Source organism: Leguminivora glycinivorella, chromosome 12 (assembly GCF_023078275.1).
Source record: "Leguminivora glycinivorella isolate SPB_JAAS2020 chromosome 12, LegGlyc_1.1, whole genome shotgun sequence".
Lineage (NCBI taxonomy): Eukaryota > Metazoa > Arthropoda > Insecta > Lepidoptera > Tortricidae > Leguminivora > Leguminivora glycinivorella.
In genome coordinates this window covers 1,695,896-1,717,315 of record NC_062982.1, presented here as the reverse complement: position 1 = coordinate 1,717,315, position 21,420 = coordinate 1,695,896, and the positions used below count along the sequence as shown (strand labels likewise).

Below are 21,420 nucleotides of genomic sequence, written 5' to 3'. Positions count from 1 at the left end.
GCAGATAAAATATTTTTAGTTAATTTTAAAGTTTAATCCGTTATAATCTGTTCAATTTGTTAGTTATAATTATAAAAGCTCTGGGAGGATTTCAATGTTCACTAAAAGAGTAGATTTTTTCCGTAAAATGTTTATCAACGCATAAAAAGTGTTCAAACAATATTGTTCACTCTAAGCAGAACTTTATAAAAATGATTGTTGTTTTAAATGAAGTAAACAAATTGTTAACCGCTAACGATGCATAATGCAAGCCACACAAGAAGTTTGCCCTGAGCGTCTTGAAAGTGAGAGTTTACTGCGTAGGTGTGTTTTTATTTTTATACGATATTTCACTCGTGTTGCACCATAGGAAACTTTCTATAGATAGATGTATTCTTTCACTTTCATTGCTTATGATAGCGCTATACTTAGATATAGTTTTTTTTATGAGTGTGAAGGAAGTTGTTTAGTATAATAAAGTTTGTATGTTAGCCTCTTTTAGGGCCACTTGCACCAACGAAAATGGAGGGTTTATAACCCACCATTTTATATGGAATTTGACAGTTGACAGCTATCCCTGAGTTAAGTGGTTGGTGTAAGTAAATGCCTCCCCTCGTTTTTTTCCACTCGACCTTGTTGTCAGCGTTTTCCCACCATTTTGGGTAGAATGCGTCCAGGTCGTCCCGCCATCTCCTTTTTGGTCTGCCCGAACCCAGGCCTGCATCGGCAATAAAGTTGTCTTCGATATTATAAACAAAAAAGGAAAATTTAACTGTGGTCTTTTCACAATAGTGACAATTGTCGCCCGATAGTGACACTTCACCGTTGCCTATTCAACAAGGAAATATTGACGCTGAGTCGCTGAGTAACAATGTTACTTATCAACCCAGAAATAGGCACAGAATTGTTAGTGTCAAGTGGTGAAGTAGCCCACTGGTGTCTCATATTTTATTTTTCACTTGTTCAGTAGACAATTTTTATTCAAACAGTCCATTGTCAAAGTCAAATGTCAATTTTGTCAAAATGCTACAACTGCATCCGATATGGCCCAATAGCCAATAATAAATCCGAAAATCTTCACGGAATTATTTCTCAGAGGCTCCTTGGCACGACATCAACGTGTTAAGCAAGACATCTGTATGCGATTCAGCAATTTCATTGTATATCATCACGTTTATATCTAAAGGTAAAGAAATACAGATTATGTCGTATCAATATTCTGTCTGAGGACAGGTGAGGGTGACTGTTTATGTTTATATATTTGCTATTTTACGACTATCGATCCTGAGGCACTGTCTATTAAAGCCTCCGCCACACATAAAGCGTTTTGATAGCGCAGCGTTAGCGGAGCGGAATTCAGCGCGCGCATTACGCTCGCAATCCGCGCTTGTTAGTTCCCGCTGGCGTCCGCTGGGCGCAACGATAGTGTCCGTCCGGCGCATGCACCGCTATCATTGCGCTCCGCTAACGCTCCGCCTAATACGCTCTCAAAACGCGCATGTTTGGCCGAGCTTTAACTGTTTAAATATATTAGCTATTGTATCAATCCTGAGGCGGGAATGTGTTATTAAAATCGAATATTTAGCGAATAAGAAATCCGGAAACCTTTACGGAACTGTATCTCAGAGGCCGCTTGGCACGATGTCAACGTGCTAAGCAAGTCATCCATATGCGATTGAGCAGGTTTCATTCTATAACATCACTTTTCTATTTAAAGACAGATTTTGTGGCATCAATATCCTGCGGGTCCTGCCTGATTACAGATGAGAGTAACTGTTTAAATACCTATATTAGCTATTTTATCAATCCTGAGGCGGGACTGTCTTATTAAGACTAGAGATGGGCGCTGACGGGTAAATACCGGGAAAATACCCATATCTACCCAATCTACCCGGTATTTACCCGTATCTACCCAAATGAGCGGGTATAAAAAATAATATATGAAATTAAAGAATATTCTTAATTTACATGACTGAAATATATTTTCCTACTAAAATGAATATATATATTTGACTAATAATATTAAAATGTTAACAGAAATTCCAAATATTCCAATATATCATGTGTAATTTACCACATTCAATTAAAAAGTTGTATTCCCCAGATGTTTTAGGCCCACTAAGTATTCAAATAACTTAACTTAAACACGGTGGACAGACAAATGCAAATTCATTAGCCAATGAGGTCACAGCTTTGCAAAACGCCAGGTAGGTGCATCCGTATTGAAAGGGTGCAATTAGTCACTTGACCGGTCAGTTAATTTTTTTTATTTTTATTTATGGCATACTTATACTTTAGTTTGTACTTAGCTAAACAAGCGCCACGTCCACGTGTGATTTTAATTAACACTTGCTTTGAATTCGGACTGTAATAATGCCTTCTATGTGACTTCGGCTAGATACTGGACTTCGGCTAGATAGTAGGCTTTACCAAACAAACAGCTCCCAAGTAACATTTTAGTGCTATAATTTTGGTTTTCGACGCTAAAAGCTACTATAGATGTCGTATAAAGGTTTTCGGCGTGCCCGCCTGTCGTATAAAAGCCTCCAGTAACACCTTTTAGCTCTATAAGCTTATACCGCTAAAGGTGTTATTAGGAAGTGATGTAAACGTTTATATCACCATTTTATAGAGCCGCTATAGGCCTGGTCTATAACAGGATCAAATATGACTACTATAGGTCTATATTATTGTATAATAGTGTTAGGAATCACTGCTATGCAATCAATTTGCGCTATTAAGGTTCCCGACAAGCCGCTATAGTTGTTACGTTATACAGCTAAAAGGTGTTATTAGGAAGTGATGTAAACGTTTATATCACCATTTTATAGAGCCGCTATAGGCCTGGCAGGCAATTATGGTCGCGCGATAAATGATAAAACATCTGGCCGTCCCTATCGCACTTACTAATAGTGCGATAGGGACGGCCTGACATTTTATCGTCTATTGCGCGACCATGCTACCCGTGCTGGTCTATAACAGGATCAAATATGACCATTATAGAACAATATTATTGTATAATGGTGTTAGAAATCACTGTTATGCAATCAATTTGCGCTATTAAGGTTCCCGACAAACCGCTATAGTTGTTGTGTTATACAGCTAAAAGGTGTTATTAGGAAGTGATGTAAACGTTTATATCACCATTTTATAGAGCCGCTATAGGCCTGGTCTATAACAGGATCAAATAACCTACTAAAGAACAATATTATTGTATAATAGTGTTAGGAATCACTGTTATGCTATCAATTTGCGCTATTAAGGTTCCCAACAAGCCGCTTATAGTATTTTTAGTAGTTGTGTTTTAACAGATTTAAAACCTAACTATACCACTATTTTGGGATATAGTGGCTTTGGAAAACACTGCTATAGTATTTAACACTGTAGTAGTGATATGAATACCATTATAGAGCTATTTTGCTGTATAATGAAGTTTTCAGGATTCGTTTATATAGCTTTGAAAAGCGTTAATAGTCGTTTTCTAATGCCTTTTATATCTCATCGCCGTATGGCGTATACGCCACAATGACTCTTTTATATCACAGAACTGTTGAATAATGGTTTCGGTATCTCTTTTAAAACACAATAGCGTTATAGCTGAGTTTACTATATGTTTTATAAACCAAATCATATATATAAGAGTAGAAAACGATTACTTTTAAATGATAATTTTGACCTTAAACTTTAACTTTAAAAATACACATAGCGACCAATAGTAGTTTAGATTTGTCATACTAAAAAGAAAACAACATTTATTAATACTGTTTAAAAGATCTTTCTATAGTAAAACATTGAAAACAAGTATTGTTTTCTATATAAAGAACTTATAAGTTAAACTGGATTATAGTTAAATTCTCATGCAACCCTAATTGAATCCACGATGGCGGGCTTATGGCAGTGAATGCGTATGATAAGTGATATAGTCGAACTATAAAAGCGTATGTTTTACTTCTTGGATCCATAGTAGAAACTATGGTGCCAATAATTTTATTGTATTAAATTATATTTATTTATTTTATTCAAAACATGTATAAATCGAGGGCGCATTTAAAATACTCCATTAAACTAATATTCTTTTAACGGTAAAATTTCCATCGCATACCTTTTTGCAGTAATGATGGAAGTATACGAAATCCAAATTATGTTAATTGACACTAAACTTCACAAGTTCACACGCCACTTTTCATTAAGTTCCTCGTTTAGAACAGTTTTTGTTATATATTACAATACAATACAATACAATACAAATATTCTTTATTGTTCACCAATATAACAAGATTACATCACATAACTTTAATTATATATTTATTAATTAATATACTAACTACTAACTAATACTAACTACACTATACTATACTATACTAATTATATATATTAACTTTAATTATATATTTATTAATATTTTTTAATTATATATTTATTATTTCTTTAATTATGTATTTATTTTATTTTTTATTATATTTATGTTATATATTACACACATTAAATTATTTTATAAATTTCGCATTAAAAGGGACGGCAACTGCTATTATAGAACAAAATAACCCGTATAACGGAATCTCAAATGCTACTATAGCATAAATTGATACTATAATAGGCTACTTGACCCTTTTTCAAAGTATGTTTTATATTATTAATTACCGTTTAATTAAACGAAAAAAAATAGTACCATATTTTATTAAGACTTAAAAACCCGCAAAAAAAATTATTTAAAGTTTACTTTTACGTGATCAGGCAAAAACTACATCAGCCATATTAATCTATAGAATATCTATGACATGATGTCAGTATATTTAGAAAAAATATTTCACACTGTCACACCCGTCAACGACTATGAATTTTAATACAATAGAGGTTGCTTCTACGGAGATCAGATTACTACCTCTAATTTCCATAGTTGATCTGAATTATGTGACGTCACTCCATTGGCCTACACCGTTTTCGGAGTCCATAATTTAAAAAAAACATACACACATCTTTAAATAAAAATACGCAGTCATCACGCACTTTTAATGCCCGCAAGCTATAAATATTGATTTCTTAAGTCAAATACTACAGAAAACAATACATTGATGTGCTAAATTCGATACGAGTCTAGTAGCCTATTGCGTTACTGTGTCCTCTATGTCAACAAATTAGCACAATAGTCATCATTACATCACCATAAACGACGTTAAACGTCACGGATGATACTGCTATAGGCCTATTATATCACTAAATGGCTGCATAATTGCGCCAAATCGGCTCTACAGTACCAATATAGACTATTTATAGGACCATTTAGTGTGATTTAATTTGGTGTCCTCGACCACTATAGGACCAGAAATTGTTACTTGAGAGGAACTATAATAAGCACACAAAATTTCATCCCCATCGGTTCAGCCATTTAGGAGGAGGAGGTAACAAACACACAAGCATGTCAATGATATTTAACAAATTCCTTATTCAATACGAATACTTCGATAAATGTTTATAGAACTATATTAATAAAATATAAATATATTATATAATACCAAGAAAACATTTTTTCACGATTAAATTCAATTTATGACCCATTTTATTACAATATTTATTTATACCCACCCATTAGGGTAGAAAAGGTAAATATCGGGTAGATTGGGTAAATACCCGGTAAATACCCGATATCTACCCCGGATATTTTCCCGCCGCCCATCTCTAATTAAGACGCTACAGGAGCGAAATTGCTAAAATGGAAAGGAGCCCTTTCAACTTGGGAATTTCAGTTAAATATACAAGTGTTATTAACTAGATTTATCGAAAATAAATTGTCCATTAAGAACAACTCAGTTAATAGATATTTCAAAAAAATCTTTATAATCGAGGTTCCGCTCTCGACTCTTTCCTCCTTCAAAACTTAATCAATCGGAACGAATTTGAGAATCTCAATAACAATGTGCAATGAAATAATCTATGTCGGACCGTTTAGCTTATCACACCTTTTTTTGCGCCATAATGAAAAAGGCCGTTTTTGGAAATTTTTGATGTGCTCTAGCGTCTTTAAAAATAAAAATATCAAAATCAAAACGGTCCGACACAAATAAAAATAATAACAATCTGTGTTGAAAAAATCATTGCTCTATCTTTAAAAACCAGGGAGGAAACAGTCGAGAGCGTTTGTATTAGAGATGGGCCGAATATGGACTTTGCCGAATACGAATATTCGGCCGAACATTCGGTTCAGCTCTTACCGAACCGAACATTCGGCCGAATATTCGGTTACGCCATATTTTTAATGCGAATGTTAAGATTAAAACTATGAAATGATTGATAATCGTTCTACATACTACAACTATGTTCTTATGATTTAGTGGATAACTAAAACTTAGTTAAAACAACTCTGAACTCTTCTCAACTCTTAAACTACGGTTTTTTAACTTTTTTACAAAACAATTGTGTTTATATTTTGACGCATTTTAGTAGTTCCTTAGAAAGCTACTAAAATAAGAGCTTATTATCCAATGGAATACTTAAGATCTTCATTAGTTATTTACTTTGTTTATTCGGTAAATATTCGGCAGTGCAACCGAATTATTCGGCCGAATACGAACATTGAAAAACTTGCCGAATATGCCGAATACCGAATATCTGCCGAATATTCGGCCATTCGGCCCATCTCTAGTTTGTATGGAGAATTGACCCCTCCTGTATCGTCTTAAATTCGAATAAATGTACGAGTAAGAAATCCGGAAATCTTCGCGGAACTATATCTCAGAGGTTGCTTGGCTCGATGTCAACGTGCTAAGCAAGCCATCTGCATGCAATTGAGCTGCACGGGTAGAAACAGATGGTCGCGCGATAGACGATAAATATCAGGCCGTCCCTATCGCACTATTAGTAAGTGCGATAGGGACGGCCACATGTTTTATCATTTATCGCGCGACCATAATTGCCTGCCAGGTTTCTATCACATCTGTTTCCTATCTGAGGAGCTAGGACAGTGGGCTATTTCACCACAGTGACAGTGACAATTCTGTGCCTATTTCTGGGTTGATAAGTAACTCATCGGGGTGTTACTCAGCGTCAATATTTCCTCGTAGAACAGGCAATGAACGGCGAAGTGGTAATGATGGGCGACAATTGCCACCGTTGTGTAATATAATAGGCCACATATGGAGGTAACATTGTAAAATGTAACGTGATTTAATGCTAGAAGAGCTAAACAATTATTTACTAGTCTACGACGAGAAACCTCAGGGTGCTGAAAATTCCCCCCTTTCTCAGCAAGAGAAGGGTATGGGATATGGGAGTCCCACATAACCCACGAGTCCAACGGGAGTATACGTAAAAGCATTAAATACCACATCGTTAAAAAGGGTGCTGGACATTTTTCAATATTGTGTTATTGCTTAATCCTTTTTGCGAAATAAGAAATACAAGTTCAAGGTTGTGAGTTCAAGTCATCTGGCGCCTATTAGTCGTCATGGTAATTTTGGTTATGAAAATAGTCAAAGGTTATTCCGTATTTCAGGCATCGAATTATAAATAGGTGGCAAAAAGCGGAAATCGTTTTTTTTTTCGAACATTATTTACAACCGATTCTAATTGTTCTCGTTGTGAATTCTAATAATTGTGTTTTTATACTGTAGATCGTGCATAGATCTTTAAACCCTACCTAAAAGTCTATTCCCCAAAGCCAGCCCCCACCAGTAACGTTATAAGCTTATAAGAAGCCGAAAATTGTTACCCACACCACTCGCCTTTTTTGACCTCTTTTAAACGACAGTTGCATAATAGTATTTTATGCAACTGGCGTTTAAGTAAGGTCAAAAAAGACGAGTGGCGTGAGTAACAATTTGAGGCAAAGCCGAAAATTGTTAATAAAGACGCCACGAGTATTTTTTGACTCATTTAAACACCGTTGCATACAATACTTTTTCTACGACCATGCACTTACTTTTTAACAGTTTTCTAGAATAACTTTCGTGAAATTCGCACTATTTCCTGTATTTTGACGCGTCGGCCTCCCCTCTGTTCCTGCACTCACCCTGTCGCTCGCACTCCCCCGCGCCGCCGCCGCCGCCAGCCCCCGGCGCCCCGCGCACTCACGCTATATCCCTTAAAGGCTTCCTAACAATGCTTTAAGAACTATATCGTATGCGCGGGTGCGCGGGACGCCGGGTGGGGGCGGGCATCTTTTATGTAGGGTTTTAACGATCTATGCACGACACTGTAAATGACGAATAACAATACGGGAGTAGAAACAATGTGTTATTAATCCAAACATGCTTAATCAGTTCGATTAATTAGTTCGCTGCGTGGGGTTGGGGTACCTATTTGAGATTGTATCAGCAACCTAAAATTGGAACTTATGTGTATGGCAATAAGACTGGTCAGTTAACAAATGGTAACGCAATCCACTAACCAAAACTACGATCGAGTTCATATTGCCATCTCTTTCACTCTTACTTGAACCATGCCTGTGTGAACGAGAAGTTGTACGGACCCAAATGTCAAGTATCAGTGGATCTAGAATTAACCGTAGATAGACTTCATGTTTTTGGAATAAGGTCCTTTATCAGGCGACAGTGTGAACGATTGTATGGTAATGTCCGTAGGGACATGACCTGCAGACTAATGCAGTATTAAACGTATTAGGTCTTTTATTTCTATTTTTGCTGTTCGGACGCATGTTGTAAACAATATTCATAATACATCAATATGTGGCGTATCAATAGGCGCTGGTGACCTAGCGGTAAGAGCGTGCGACATCCGGAGGTCGCGGGTTCGAACCCGGCTCGTACCAATGAGTCTTTCTGAACTTATGTGCGAAATGTCATTTGATATTTGCCAGTCGCTTTTCGGTGAAGGAAACATCGTGAGGGAACCGGAGTAATTCCAATAAGGCCTAGTTACCCTTCGGGTTGGAAGATCAGACGGCAGTCGCTTTCGTAAAACTAGTGCTAGTCTTTAAAGCAAGAGTAAAAGGTATCTCATAGGTAAGCGTGATCCACCGTAGAGCGCTTACCATCAAGTGTGATCGTGGTCAAACGTCTACCTATTCATACTAAAAAAAAAGTGCCTATGCCAAATCTTGGGATTAGTTGTCAAAGCGGACCCCTGGCTCCCATGAGCCGTGGCAAATGCCGGGATAACGCAAGGAGGATGATAATGATCAATATGTGGCGTAATATGCCTGTGTGGACGCTTAAATTGGGCGTTCAGCTGGGCGGGGTTTGCAGCGTGCATGTCAAACAATTGAAGGTCATACAAGTGTCCCGAGTTGACGCTGTACGCTCACCCCGCCCCGATGAACCGAATGCTCCGAGCGTCCACTAAAGTCTCCGCCACACATGAGCGTTTTGAGAGCGTGGCGTGAGCGGGTCGCGATGAGAGCGTGCCGCCATCGCCAGCGCCGTTCCCCGCTCACGCCACGCTCTCAAAACGCTCATGTGTGGCAGACGCTTAGTCTTACCTTACACAAAAAAAAATTGTAGGATAAGCTCAAAAATGTTTAAGATCGGATGATAATAATGTTTTTTCTCTTTGTCCACAGTTGGGAGCAGGCGCGACGGGTCCCGGGGCAAGGGCGCTAGAACTGATCCTCAGCGGAGGCCTAAAGTCCCTGGCGAGGCCCGCGCGGCCAGTCCGCAGGGCTGCGTCGCGGGACTCTGTGCTATCACAACCTCAGCCGTTACTTGAAGGTGAGTCTTTAAAATAGGTCTTTGTAGGAGGTAGGGTATAGCGAATGATGTTCCGCTTTGTGTGGTAGAGCACAAGCACAGCGGATATCATCTCGCTCGAATCTAGAGCAGAGCCCAACTGGGGAAGTACCTCCGCCTTACAGAAGACCAGAGCCACAAATAGCACTAGACTACTCATAGAGTTGTGTGCCTGCTAGTGTGGCCCAAAAAAATTTTTTTTAAATATTTAATCCGGGCACCCCCTAGTTTTATTTCATTAGTCCATAAGATAACCCGTGCCAAATTTCAACGATCTACGTTATGCCTAACACGGTGCTCAACGACTCTCAACTTTTCTTTATACTGACATTACCAAGTGTATTGGCTGTATACTGAAGTTCGGTTAACCGTCTTGTAAACTTACTTTTAAAGTGTTCGGAAGAAATCTTTTCGTTTATAAAGTATTAATTTCGAAGTAAATAACATTTCCGTTGAAATAGTTAACCCTCCGTTTTGTTTTTAAACATCAATAGTTCATATTTAAATAATGACAACAACCCGAAAAACGGATACTGTGTTCCTTGTAGGAGTGAGAGATTTGGATCCACTTGCCGCGTTAATACAACTTCCAACTATAAGACAAGTCTTTTTAAGATTACATGGAGCTGCTAATAGAGTTGACGATGCTTATTTTTGGAATATCTCCGAATAAAATGCATTGGAGAGCACCTGGGCCTATTCATCACGCACGCTGGATGGCAAAATTGCTATACACAATGAAAATTTTCTTGTTCCGTGGTCAAAGTGACATATTCAAGCTTACAAGGCGTGAATTGGCACAGCTTGAGCGTTTTGTCAAGTTCGGAGCCCTATTTTATACAAGAGCATGGACTCATGCTGATTTGGCAACAGAAGCTGCCACGTCAGACCTAAACTTATGGTTGAATCTTGAAAAGTACGGCTCTGTGGACCCTGAAGTCTCTAAGTGTGCTAAACAGGTCCTGCAACGGCATTTGTGGTATCTGTCAGATGAATTAGTTGGGCTAGCTCTCTTCTCCGACACAGTTACCGATCAAGACAAGAAAAAAATTGTCAAGGGGATGGCAAAGTCAACGCAAAGTACTCGATCGGTAAAAGGAAATGCGTCTCTTCTCAGAAAAGGAGTCACCCTTGGCGACTTTGCTTCTACGCGAACTGGAAGATTGCTTACACTTCTAATGATTGACGACTCGTTTTTGTCATTGCCACCTCAAAAATGGAAAGAAGAGCAAAGTTATAAGAAGGGAAAAAAGCGAGTGTCACAGCTTAGAGTAGTTAATGATACAGCTGAGCGAGGAGTTAAATTGTTTCATGAATATAACAACCTGCTAACTCACGATGAAGAAGACAAACAATTTCTATTGCAGGTCGTAGAGGCCAACAGGAAAATGATCCCAACATCTACAACAAAACGGGCTATAGTGTAAGCAGTTTCAAAGTAATGCAATGTAGTTTGGTGGTATTATTTTAGTATAATGTTGATTTTGTAAGGTTTAAAAAAATATTAAAAAGGCAATGTTTTGTATACTTTGTGTTTTGATGGTCAGAAGGGCCTAAATAAATGTTATTTTGCATGTTTAAACGTTTGTGTGACTTTTATTTCGATTGTATACTTAGGTCCCAAAAACGCGAAAAAGTTCAATTTCCTGGACACTTAGGTATTGATGAGCACCGTCTTCCTCGTTTACCAGGACATTGAAACTTTAACAAAATATTCGTATAGGGTAGTGTAAAAAACTAGGGGGTGCCCCACCCAAATTTAAAAAAAAAATTTTTTTTCATACAACTGTGGGCCACCCTAGTGCCTGCCGGTGAGTAAGGTTGCCAGAGCTCAACGAGGGTGCGGTGTGCTGGTGACGGAAGGAACTACGGAACTTGTTCCGTCTATTGTCTTTTGAGTCGTCGGCAACCCAAACCCTCCTTGGAACTTGTACACTCTTTTTTGCTGTGTACTTAACAATAAAATGGTGTATTCAAGTCAAGAGTCAATAGGCTATTACTGAACCAGTAAGCTACAAACTTGGCCTTGTCGTCACTTTCCATCAGGTGTGACGCGTGCGACTAAGTTCAATCACTGGCCAGTTTATAAAAAAAAAAACAAATTTCTGATGGGTTGGCAACGCGCACGTGACTCTCCTTGAGTTGCAGGCGTCCATAGGTGACGGTGACCGCTTTCCATCAGGCGGACCGTATGCTTGTTTGCCACCGACGTAGTATAAAAAAAGCATCATGTTTGTTTCTTCTATATCGCTTTTGCTTCTTCATGAACTTTCGATTTTCACGGTAAGCCCACTAATTTTCAGCGGATGTCAGCAGCCACCCCTTTAGGTCAATCGGAGTCCAATACTGAAGTATTAACCCCATTAACTCATTGTATTCTCTCAGTGTGACCAGGGGCGGCTCACTCCGCGATTCTATCACCGCGCTACAAGTACATGCTGGCGGCCGCGAGTTCGCGGCCTAATCAGGGGTGGCGCGCGTTCTCACGGAACGCACGTTCACACTTTCTATTGTTACATTACGTAGCGAGTTTTTTTCAAGGTTCGTATGCGATGTCCACGTGTGGAATGGCTAATAATGTTTAGTTAAATAGACATTATGAATAAAATATGAAAATCTTGCACTGATCTTATTGATTAAGTCTTGTAGGAGGTAGGGCATAGCGAATGATATTCGTCTTTGTGTGGTAGGGCACAGCACAGCGGATATCGTCTCGCTCGAATCTAGAGCAGACCCCACTGGGGTAGTACCTCCGCTTTACAGAAGACCGCAGCCAAATAGCACTAGACCCTACTCATAGTGTTGTGTGCCTGCCGGTGAGTAAGGCTGCCAGAGCTCAACGAGGGTGCGGTGTGCTGGTGACGAGGTAATTTGTTCCGTCTATTGTCCTTTGAGTCGTCGGCAACCCAAACCCTCCTTGAATCTTGTACACTCTTTTATGTTGTGTACTTAACACAGCAAAAGGGAGTGTACAAATTTCTAATGGTTGGCAAAACGCGTACGTGACACTCCTTGAGTTGCAGGCGTCCATAGGTGACGGTGACCGCTTTCCATCAGGCGGACCGTATGCTTGTTTGCCACCGACGTAGTATAAAAAAAAAAAAAAAAAAAAGCATCATGTTTGTTTCTTCTAAGGTCGCTTGTGCTTCTAAAGGCTGAACTTTCGATTTTCACGGAAAAGCCCACTGAAATTTTCAGCGGATGTCAGGCCACCCTATTCCGAGGTCACGTGCGGCTTGTTTCTTTGTTAGAATTTTGTAGGCCAAAAGGCGGCATTTATGAACATCAAAGCAGTGGGCCCATTAACTAATTGTATTCTCTCAGTGTGACGGGGAATCCTGGCCTATTTCACGGCCGAGAATGCCGAAAAATAGGCCAGGATTCCCGGCCACGGCCGAGAATATTGAGACAGCCGGGCTGGTCGGATCTACTTCCAACCAAATAGAAAATTTTAACTAGCAACTTTTAAAAATCGAAATAAGATGTCATATATTAAAGAAAAAATGACGAGCACCACCAGTGGTGAAGGACGGATTCGAACCGCAACTTTTGCAACTTTTGATTATCAGATTTGGTTTACCAAGGTAACCTTTTTAAGTAGTCACTTCAAAAGCAATTCTCGAAGAACCCAGCACCCAGTCTTTGCAATAAACTACAAATTGTCAGTTAACATTGTTTACGATGTTCCCAGAAGACGCTCTTGGCGCCAACGCCAATCAATTTCGCAATTATTAAGCGCTAGTAAAGTTTTAATCAATATAGAACTGAATCACTTTGAATTTCAATTGTCCTCTGCTGTCTTGATTGGAAATTGAATTTTATTGTTAAAGTACTGCGTTTATTTTGGGATCGAGAATTACAGAGTAAACATCGGTTTGCAACTTTGCACAATTACCTGAGAGCAATGGCGACCTTCCGAAGCGTCTGCAAAAACGAAATTTCTACCATTTTAGTCTCATCTCAGATTATTGAAAGATGAAGAATTGATAATTTTAATCAATCAAAGTCAATACGGCGAGGTCGGCGAGGGTGTGCATTGAATGCCGAACAAATCGAAGGATGCTATATAATAGAAACCTACGGGTTCAAGATCAGATCGACGATTTACTTGCTTCTTTAAACAACATCACACTTCCACAATGTGTACATACTACCGCTCCACACACGATTGTTTCACCCAGACACCTGTTGATAATGATGTCATATATTATATGTTTGAGCCGTGCCATTGTTCAGAACAAAGTCCGGCTGAGAAATTGAACATTCACGTTGGTTCGAAACGTGAGGTTTTTTCTTAACAATTATCGCCTGGCTGTAGCCAGTTTTTTTGTATTTGTCTAAAAAATATTGAAGCTCAAATATTCTGATTTGTCTATAATTACAAAAAATGTATGATGTGTGATTTTTGTCGGAAAAATAAGTAAGCATTTGAGCTGGTTTTGTGTATTTATTGTCTTTATATCCTAAAGATACGGTACTAGGATGACCAGTTTTTAAGGAGAGGATTTACAGTTTGAAACGTTAACAAGCATTTGGGACACATCTCTTCTTCCTCGTTCCCTCAATGCTGAGGATCGCGTCTTGTCCTAGTCTCCATGATACTAAATTGTGACTATTGTGAGCAAAATGATCGTTAGAGTTAAACTTAATTAATGCATTTGTTTTAGCTAAGTACCTATACCACAAATCGTTTAATCAGTTTTTCACACTTCAGTTTTTTAGGTCGTTTTTACTTTAGGCTAGCAGATGGAGGTTTTATGACAGGGTTGGGTACTTAATCCTTATGTTTAACTGAACATTTTTGAACCTTTAGTGCTCGCAATAAGTTGCAACAACTGTCAGTTTCAGATATAGACGAAATTTAACTGTATTAACTAACTTTATCACTAGAAAAAAGTACAAAACTCCAACGTGTCCGTTTAGAGCTAAGTCGTAATTCGCACGGTGCTCAATAAAACGAAGTTTACTCGACTTGGCAACCAGGTTGATTGCCAATTAACCCCGTCTTCGCTTAATGCAGCTTCTTAGCTCTCGATGCACTAGTACGGCTAATTTTATATAGTTCTTACTTGCAATCTACAGTTCAGTTATCTAATCACAAATAAAATAAGCCAAGTGACCGGGATATAGACCGTGATTACCTTTTTGATTTTTGTCGATCGACGCAGTCTATACAAAACATCCACCCGCCTTCGTCAGTTTTCCGTGATCATGATGTGCAACTTTATCGGGAGCTCGACAAAAATCAAAAAGGTAATCACGGTCTATATCCCGGTCAATATAAGTCTAATGAAAATAACCGTGAATCATTCAAAACTCTTAAAATAAGCCAAGTCAAAACACATCGCTGTAAACCCATGTTTTTACTTCGAAGACTCTAACTTTCTCTTTTCTTTGCAGGCCTCCGCAAATGCTCGACAGTGCTTGCTCTCACTGACCGCGAGAAGGTGACTGAGCCCATCCGCGCCCACAACCGGCTCCGGGCGCCCTCCGTCTGCTCCCGGTGCTCCTCGCTACTGTCCCTGGCTGGCGCCGGCTCCAGGTACTTTATCACACTAGGCATTTACTGTAGATGTAGATATTGTAGGTCCACAGTCATTGTGTCTATGTGCTACTAATATAACCACACCAGCAAAGGTGTCTTCCAATTCGCATTGTTTAGTTTGGCCAGTGATTACTCACAGAGTACATCTGAATGTCTGCTTGCGGGTCACTTCTACGATGTGTAGACACTACCGCTCCACACCCTCGATCCTCGTCGTCCTTGACCGGTGCCACAGGTGAATATCGTCACTGTGACCGCTGAATATTTTTTTCTGGCGACTGTTCGCCGGTTGCCCATCGTTGTACACAGGCCGTACACGCCTCTATCTACACGTATCTACTAGAGGAGATTATTTTGCTCCTTCTGTAAGGACAGCATAAATATTCTTTTTGAATTTACAGCTTACAACTGAGAAAACCAAATGTTTCCACTATAAGTTGGTATCATGCAGCAATCACAAAATGTCTACACGACATGAACAAACCTTTTGATTAAGGCAACCTAGTTCCCACCTATTTAAACCAACAATGGAATTTACGCATATCATTTGTCAATAAAAAATAAAAAAGTATAAAAACCTGTGATTGTGTTTTGTCATTGTAAATTGTTAATGCAATGCTCAATGCCACATGCCATTTAGGGACTAATGAAAGGTAACTAGCCCCGCATTGCCGTCGAATAAATGACAAGGCGTTCGATAAGAAGACCTTATAAGACACATTTTAGCGTCGTCAATCGTCATCATCATCATCCCTTTTTTGCCCACTGCTGAGCATAGGCCTCTCTTCTAGTACGCCACTTGTCCCAGTCGTGATACTCGTGATCTAGTCTCATCCAATGTGACCCGCAATTTTTCGGATGTCGTCCACCCAACGAGCCAACGGATACCCAGAGCTTCTTACATCTATCTGTAAGCGGCCGCGGCCACCATTCCTTCAACATTTTAGTCCGCCTGCCATCATTCTCATTTTAGCGTCAGGCTTTAGTACCATTTTTAATTTCAATATGTTTCCTTGTAGGTATTCCCTGGACGGCGCCGGCGGTGGCTTCGTGCCAGCCGCTCCAGTTAACTGCAAGCTCTGCTTGGAAGACGCCGCCCCCGACAAGGTGACCGTCATCTCGGGCTGCGGCTGCGCCTACTGCACTAAGGTAAGGCAACGAAAGTGTGCAGCTGTTCTGAAACAGCCAACTTTTCAGAAGAATGTGATATCTGCTCATTAAACTGCCGCAAATGTGAAAAACAGGAATTTTCGCTACATTGTGTACTTTAAGTTTTTCATCTATTTTATCTTCATCTATCTTGCTTTATCGGAGTGATGTGGAGTTGAAGCGATTGACACGGAATTTTGAACTTAGTTAATGACTTCAGAATCTTTCAAATCAAATCAAAAGAGATTTAGATTTTGTTTGTTTATCCAGAATCCCCAACCCCTTACTTGCCAAGAGTGGCACTGAAGCTTTAGTAGTTTCATGTCTCTGCCTACCGCTTTATGGGATACAGGCGTGATTGTATGTATGTATGTATGTATGTATCCAGAATCGTGATTTAAGAATTTATTAATACAATCGTATGTCCATTGAATGAATTCGAACACTTACTTATTCATAAACGTTCACTAAAGTAAAGTTATCAAGCCGATAAAGTTCGTTTGTCCCTTTCTATCACACCAATCCGTCGGACGGGGACAAACGAACTTTATCTTCTTGATAACTTTAGTGAATGTTTATGAGTAAGGGGGTTAAAATATTTGATTAAACTAATTTACTTTGCCTAGAACTTAACAGTTGTACGATATGGTGTTGTCAGTAATAGCCTAATTGTTAAATATTCATAAGATAACTGTTATGGTTACGATCCCATAAATAAATAGACAATAGCCTCTGTGCCGTGCAGTGCTTCAATAAAAAGCTATTTAAATACCCCTAGCTTGGGTAAAATACTGGACTAAAAAAGCTACGATCTTCTCTTGCACCATTAGTTTGCCATCTGGCGATAAATAACGTTGAGGTCTACGGGTCGTTTGTTGCGGACGCAGTCAGGGTCACAAAGCCTGCTTGGCGCCGCGCCAGATCCAGAGTGACTTGTCCCGGGAACTTGATTTAGATGCGGCCTAAATAGCTTAAACTACGTGCCTTTTTGTAGTTGGTCAGTTTAGAAAAGTTCTTCTTTGATGAGAACTTGTATCATCAAAATACAAACTCCATTAGTGGATTGGAAAATGGTGGTCACCAAAATTTTGAAGACGGTACAGGGTCATTTTGATTTTTTTCATGATTTAATTTTTTCAATTGCAGCTATGAGCTTACCCTCTTATCTTCTGTAAGAAACTCTAAACCAACAAAAATCTGTGTTGGCAATGACTTTAATGTAATAGGAAACCCCGGATGCTCGAATTGACGCGTAACTTGCAATAATTAGTATATTTATTTGACTGCGAAGTTCCGAGCCAGTGGCGCGCGACTCGCCCATTAAAATGTCCGCTCGCAAAATAATTACGGATTCCTGTTAAATGGAGAGTCGAGAGCTGAATCAATGTTACCGAAATTGTGCGAAGTCTAGGTTTGACAAACAGATAAGGCAGATTAGACAATTGTCGCCCGACAGTGACACTTTGCCGTTCATTGCCTGTTCAACAAGTAAAATTGACCCCGAGTAACAATGTTACTTATCAACCCAGAAATAGGCACAGAATTGTCAGTGTCATGTGTCAATGTCACTGTGGTGAAAAATCACACAAAAATTGATGAATTGGGACAACATCGAAGATGCGTGTGCTTCAGATCCCTCTTTCCCTACCGTCTCCGATAATCCTTTATCGATTTCCTCATCCTGAGGATAATAGGTGTCGTGGCCATTTCTGAGGAACAGTTTTTCTTTACATTTTCTCATCTTCCTCGGTTCCTCATGGCTGAACGCGACCACATCGTTATTTTGTGCACCAAAGCTTATTTGTGCTTCATTCAGCACGGTCTTCTGCTGTCATATTAAAAGGCGCCTGTTCATCCCTGGCAGACCTCCTTAACACTGTCCATCCAGCGTGTTGGTGGATGGCCACTCCCCCGTCCTCCATCCGCGTTTTTCAAGGTTATGGACATTTTACCACTACCTCTTTCTGTTTGTTACCGAATCTTAGGCACCTTGGAACGTTTTATCACGAATTAGGCGAATTTGTTGAGATTTTACCACTAATTTCTAACTTTTTCAGGTGATCTGGTTTTCTCCGACCTCGACTCCTAGCAGATATATTTTATAATACTTGCCGCAATATTAAGTGGCGACTGATGTTATAATGATATCCCTTTCTATATCATTGTGTCTCCATTGGCATGAAAGAGATCAGTATAAGCTTAGTCGCCGTATAATACGAATCTTCGTGATGTTCGGTTGTAGTGTTCGACTCAGTAGCAACTACCACATCCGCGCAGTTCCAACTGCCGGCCGCCTCGACCTTGCACTTGCGAAATTGTGTAACATTGTATGCGAACTATCATCGAATCAGCCAGCCGGCAAGTAACTGGCATGTGCGATTCGAATGGTAGCTGATTTCAGTGCGAATTATGTTGAATATAGCATCATGTGAACGACTAGAACATGTGAGGGTCGTTACAGCTGGCCTAGCTGAAACGACAATCGTTGACCAATCGAAATGCAGTCTGGCTCTGTCGCGTCAATAGAGCTGAATAGAGATAGCTAGCTACGTTAACGATATTGTCGACAGCGTTTGTGCAATGCGTCTGTGCTGGTAGGGTCAGTACCTCCTAAGTCAGTACACCTAATATAGGTGTTATGGCAGACGCTGTCAAAGTAACTTTGACACTTCCCGTGAGGTGATCTATGAACTTCACGGGAACCTTTACACTAATTACCTTAGCTCCCTTACTCCCGAAGCTTACGTTTCATGCGATATTATAAATATAAACAGTTCGGAAGGTATTTGTTCGTCTTTATGCCTCGCCTGATTTGTACTTACACGTATTGTAAGAAACTAGAATGGGTTTATTTCAACTGGCTGTCGCCTCGACCTTGTACGTGCGAAAATGTTGTGTAAGAATGTATGCGAACTTGCGTGGAACCAACGGACCGGCAAGTTACTGGAATGTACCACTTGAAAGGTTGCTGACTTACGGTAGTAACAGTGATTCTGTATTTGTTAGGTTTGTGTCAGAAGCGTCAAAACTTAAGAAGAGGCTCTTTTTGCACGTTTTTGACATCAAAACACGACCACATGACACATGACTGACTAACATCATTGACAGATAAGTATCCCTCCATAAATCATTTGCCAGGAGGGTTAGCCCATGATTGGCGCGACAGTATGTCGCCGCTACATAGATCACACATCTTTTTCTAATCGTCTTAATGACATAAGGATGAATAGTCATTAGTCAGTCTATCTCGCGCCAATCATTTGCTAGTCCTGCAGGAGCGTTGTGTGGACTATTTCACCACAGGGACATTGACGCTTGACACTGAAAATTCTAAAGTCACACACAGGTCGAACGCGATTAATTAACATTATTTTTACCTTTTTTCCCAACGTTTCGGCCAGGTTGCACTGGCCGTGGTCGCGGAAGACTGACGTCCCAGCAAAGTGTCACCGGAGATGTAAACAACACAAAACTACCCGATATGTGTATATGTGTGTGACTTTAAATATGTGTACAAAGCGCGAGAACTTAAAGTGTTATACTGAAAATTCTGTGCCTATTTCTACGTTTTTTTTTTATACCACGTCGGTGGCAAACAGGTATACGGCCCGCCTGATGGAAAGCGGTCACCGTAACCTATGGACGCCTGCAACTCAAGGGGTGTCACGTGCGCGTTGCCGACCCATTAGAAACTTGTGTATTGTAAACTTTACGTCGATAAGGAACTTTCTTAATCAGCGGTCTCAGCGTCAATATTTCCTTGTTGAACGATCAATGAACGGCGAAGTATCACGGTCGGGCGACAATTGTCATTGTTGTGAAATAGGCCACAGGTCATGCCATTGGTCAATATAAGTTTTGATTGCCAAAATTACATATCTGAGCTGCAGATTATCTTACTTTAATAGTGGTAATACGAAGTAAAGGACGCTTCGTTAAAGCCTCCGCCACACATAAAGCGTTTTGATAGCGTAGCGTTAGCGGAGCGCAATGATAGCGGTGCGCCGGAGGAACGCTGGCGTTCCGCTCGCAATCCGCACATTCCGCTCGCAATCGCCGCTAGCATAGCAAGCGTTCGTCCGGCGCACCACTATCATTGCGGTCCGCTAACGCTCCGCCTACGTTCTCAAAACGCGCAAGTGTGGCCGAGCTTTAAGTTAGACTCATGTTATTGCAGTTATATTTGGAAAAGGTTAAACTCTGTACTTAACATAACGTATTGACCACTAAATATTAATTTAATTGTTCCCTGCGTAATATTCATTCACGGTCTTCACGGATCTAAATCAGTAAAGTTAAAGTTCATTTTATTCCACGCATTTTATAAACACAGCAAATGCCAAGGTAATCCAAATTGATGCTACAAAGAGTTTAGAAGTTACCTTTCTCATTACGCGAAAATGAACTCTGACCTTTGGCGTTTATGGAATTAATTTGCTTGCAGCTCATTATAGGTACAAATCTCTTGGATTTATACAGAGGTTTTCGTGAGAAAAATAGGGTTTTATTAATATTTTTGCTTGCGGTGAAAAGTTGTGGATTATTTAGTGTGAAAAATTGTTATTTTTGTTTACTTTGCAAGTAAATCCATACTAATATTATAAATGGGAAAGTGTGTGTGTCTGTTTGTTTGTCCGTCTTTCACGGCAAAACGGAGCGACGAATTCACGTGATTTTTTAAGTGGAGATAGTTGAAGGGATGGAGAGTGCCATAGGCTACTTTTTGTCTATTTCTAACGCGAGCGAGGCCGCGGGCAAAAGCTAGTTATTCTATAAAGCAAATTGTATCAATGAGGCTACTTTTGACGTTTACCTACGTGAATCTTTTATGGCCGCTGTACACATGTGGCCAACGGTTCCACCAACCCTTGGTCAAGCGTGTTGAGGGCTACTTGGCCGTATGTTGGCAGTTGGCGCTAGCGCTGGCCGGCCAACCGATTGGTGTCGGTTTTTTGTCCACACATCAAAGGGTCTTGGCGCCAATGGCCAACTGCGTTTACACGTTGGCGCTTTATTCAGTTTGTCGTCAGCCGTCAGAGAGGACAGTAGTGAAATATTTACGAAAAT

General features: G+C 39.9%; 1 protein-coding gene across 3 annotated transcripts in view; it reads left to right on the top strand.

The window, feature by feature from the left end:
- Positions 1 to 21,420, top strand: part of LOC125232221 (E3 ubiquitin-protein ligase RNF144A) — a 269,452-nt gene that overhangs the window by 109,556 nt on the left and 138,476 nt on the right. For all 3 annotated transcript variants that reach the window (XM_048137858.1, XM_048137860.1, XM_048137859.1), the window contains 3 exons: positions 9,494 to 9,641; positions 15,060 to 15,201; positions 16,224 to 16,353. In XM_048137858.1, the coding sequence (XP_047993815.1) occupies positions 9,494 to 9,641; positions 15,060 to 15,201; positions 16,224 to 16,353 (420 nt within the window). The remainder of the gene's footprint in view (positions 1 to 9,493; positions 9,642 to 15,059; positions 15,202 to 16,223; positions 16,354 to 21,420) is intronic.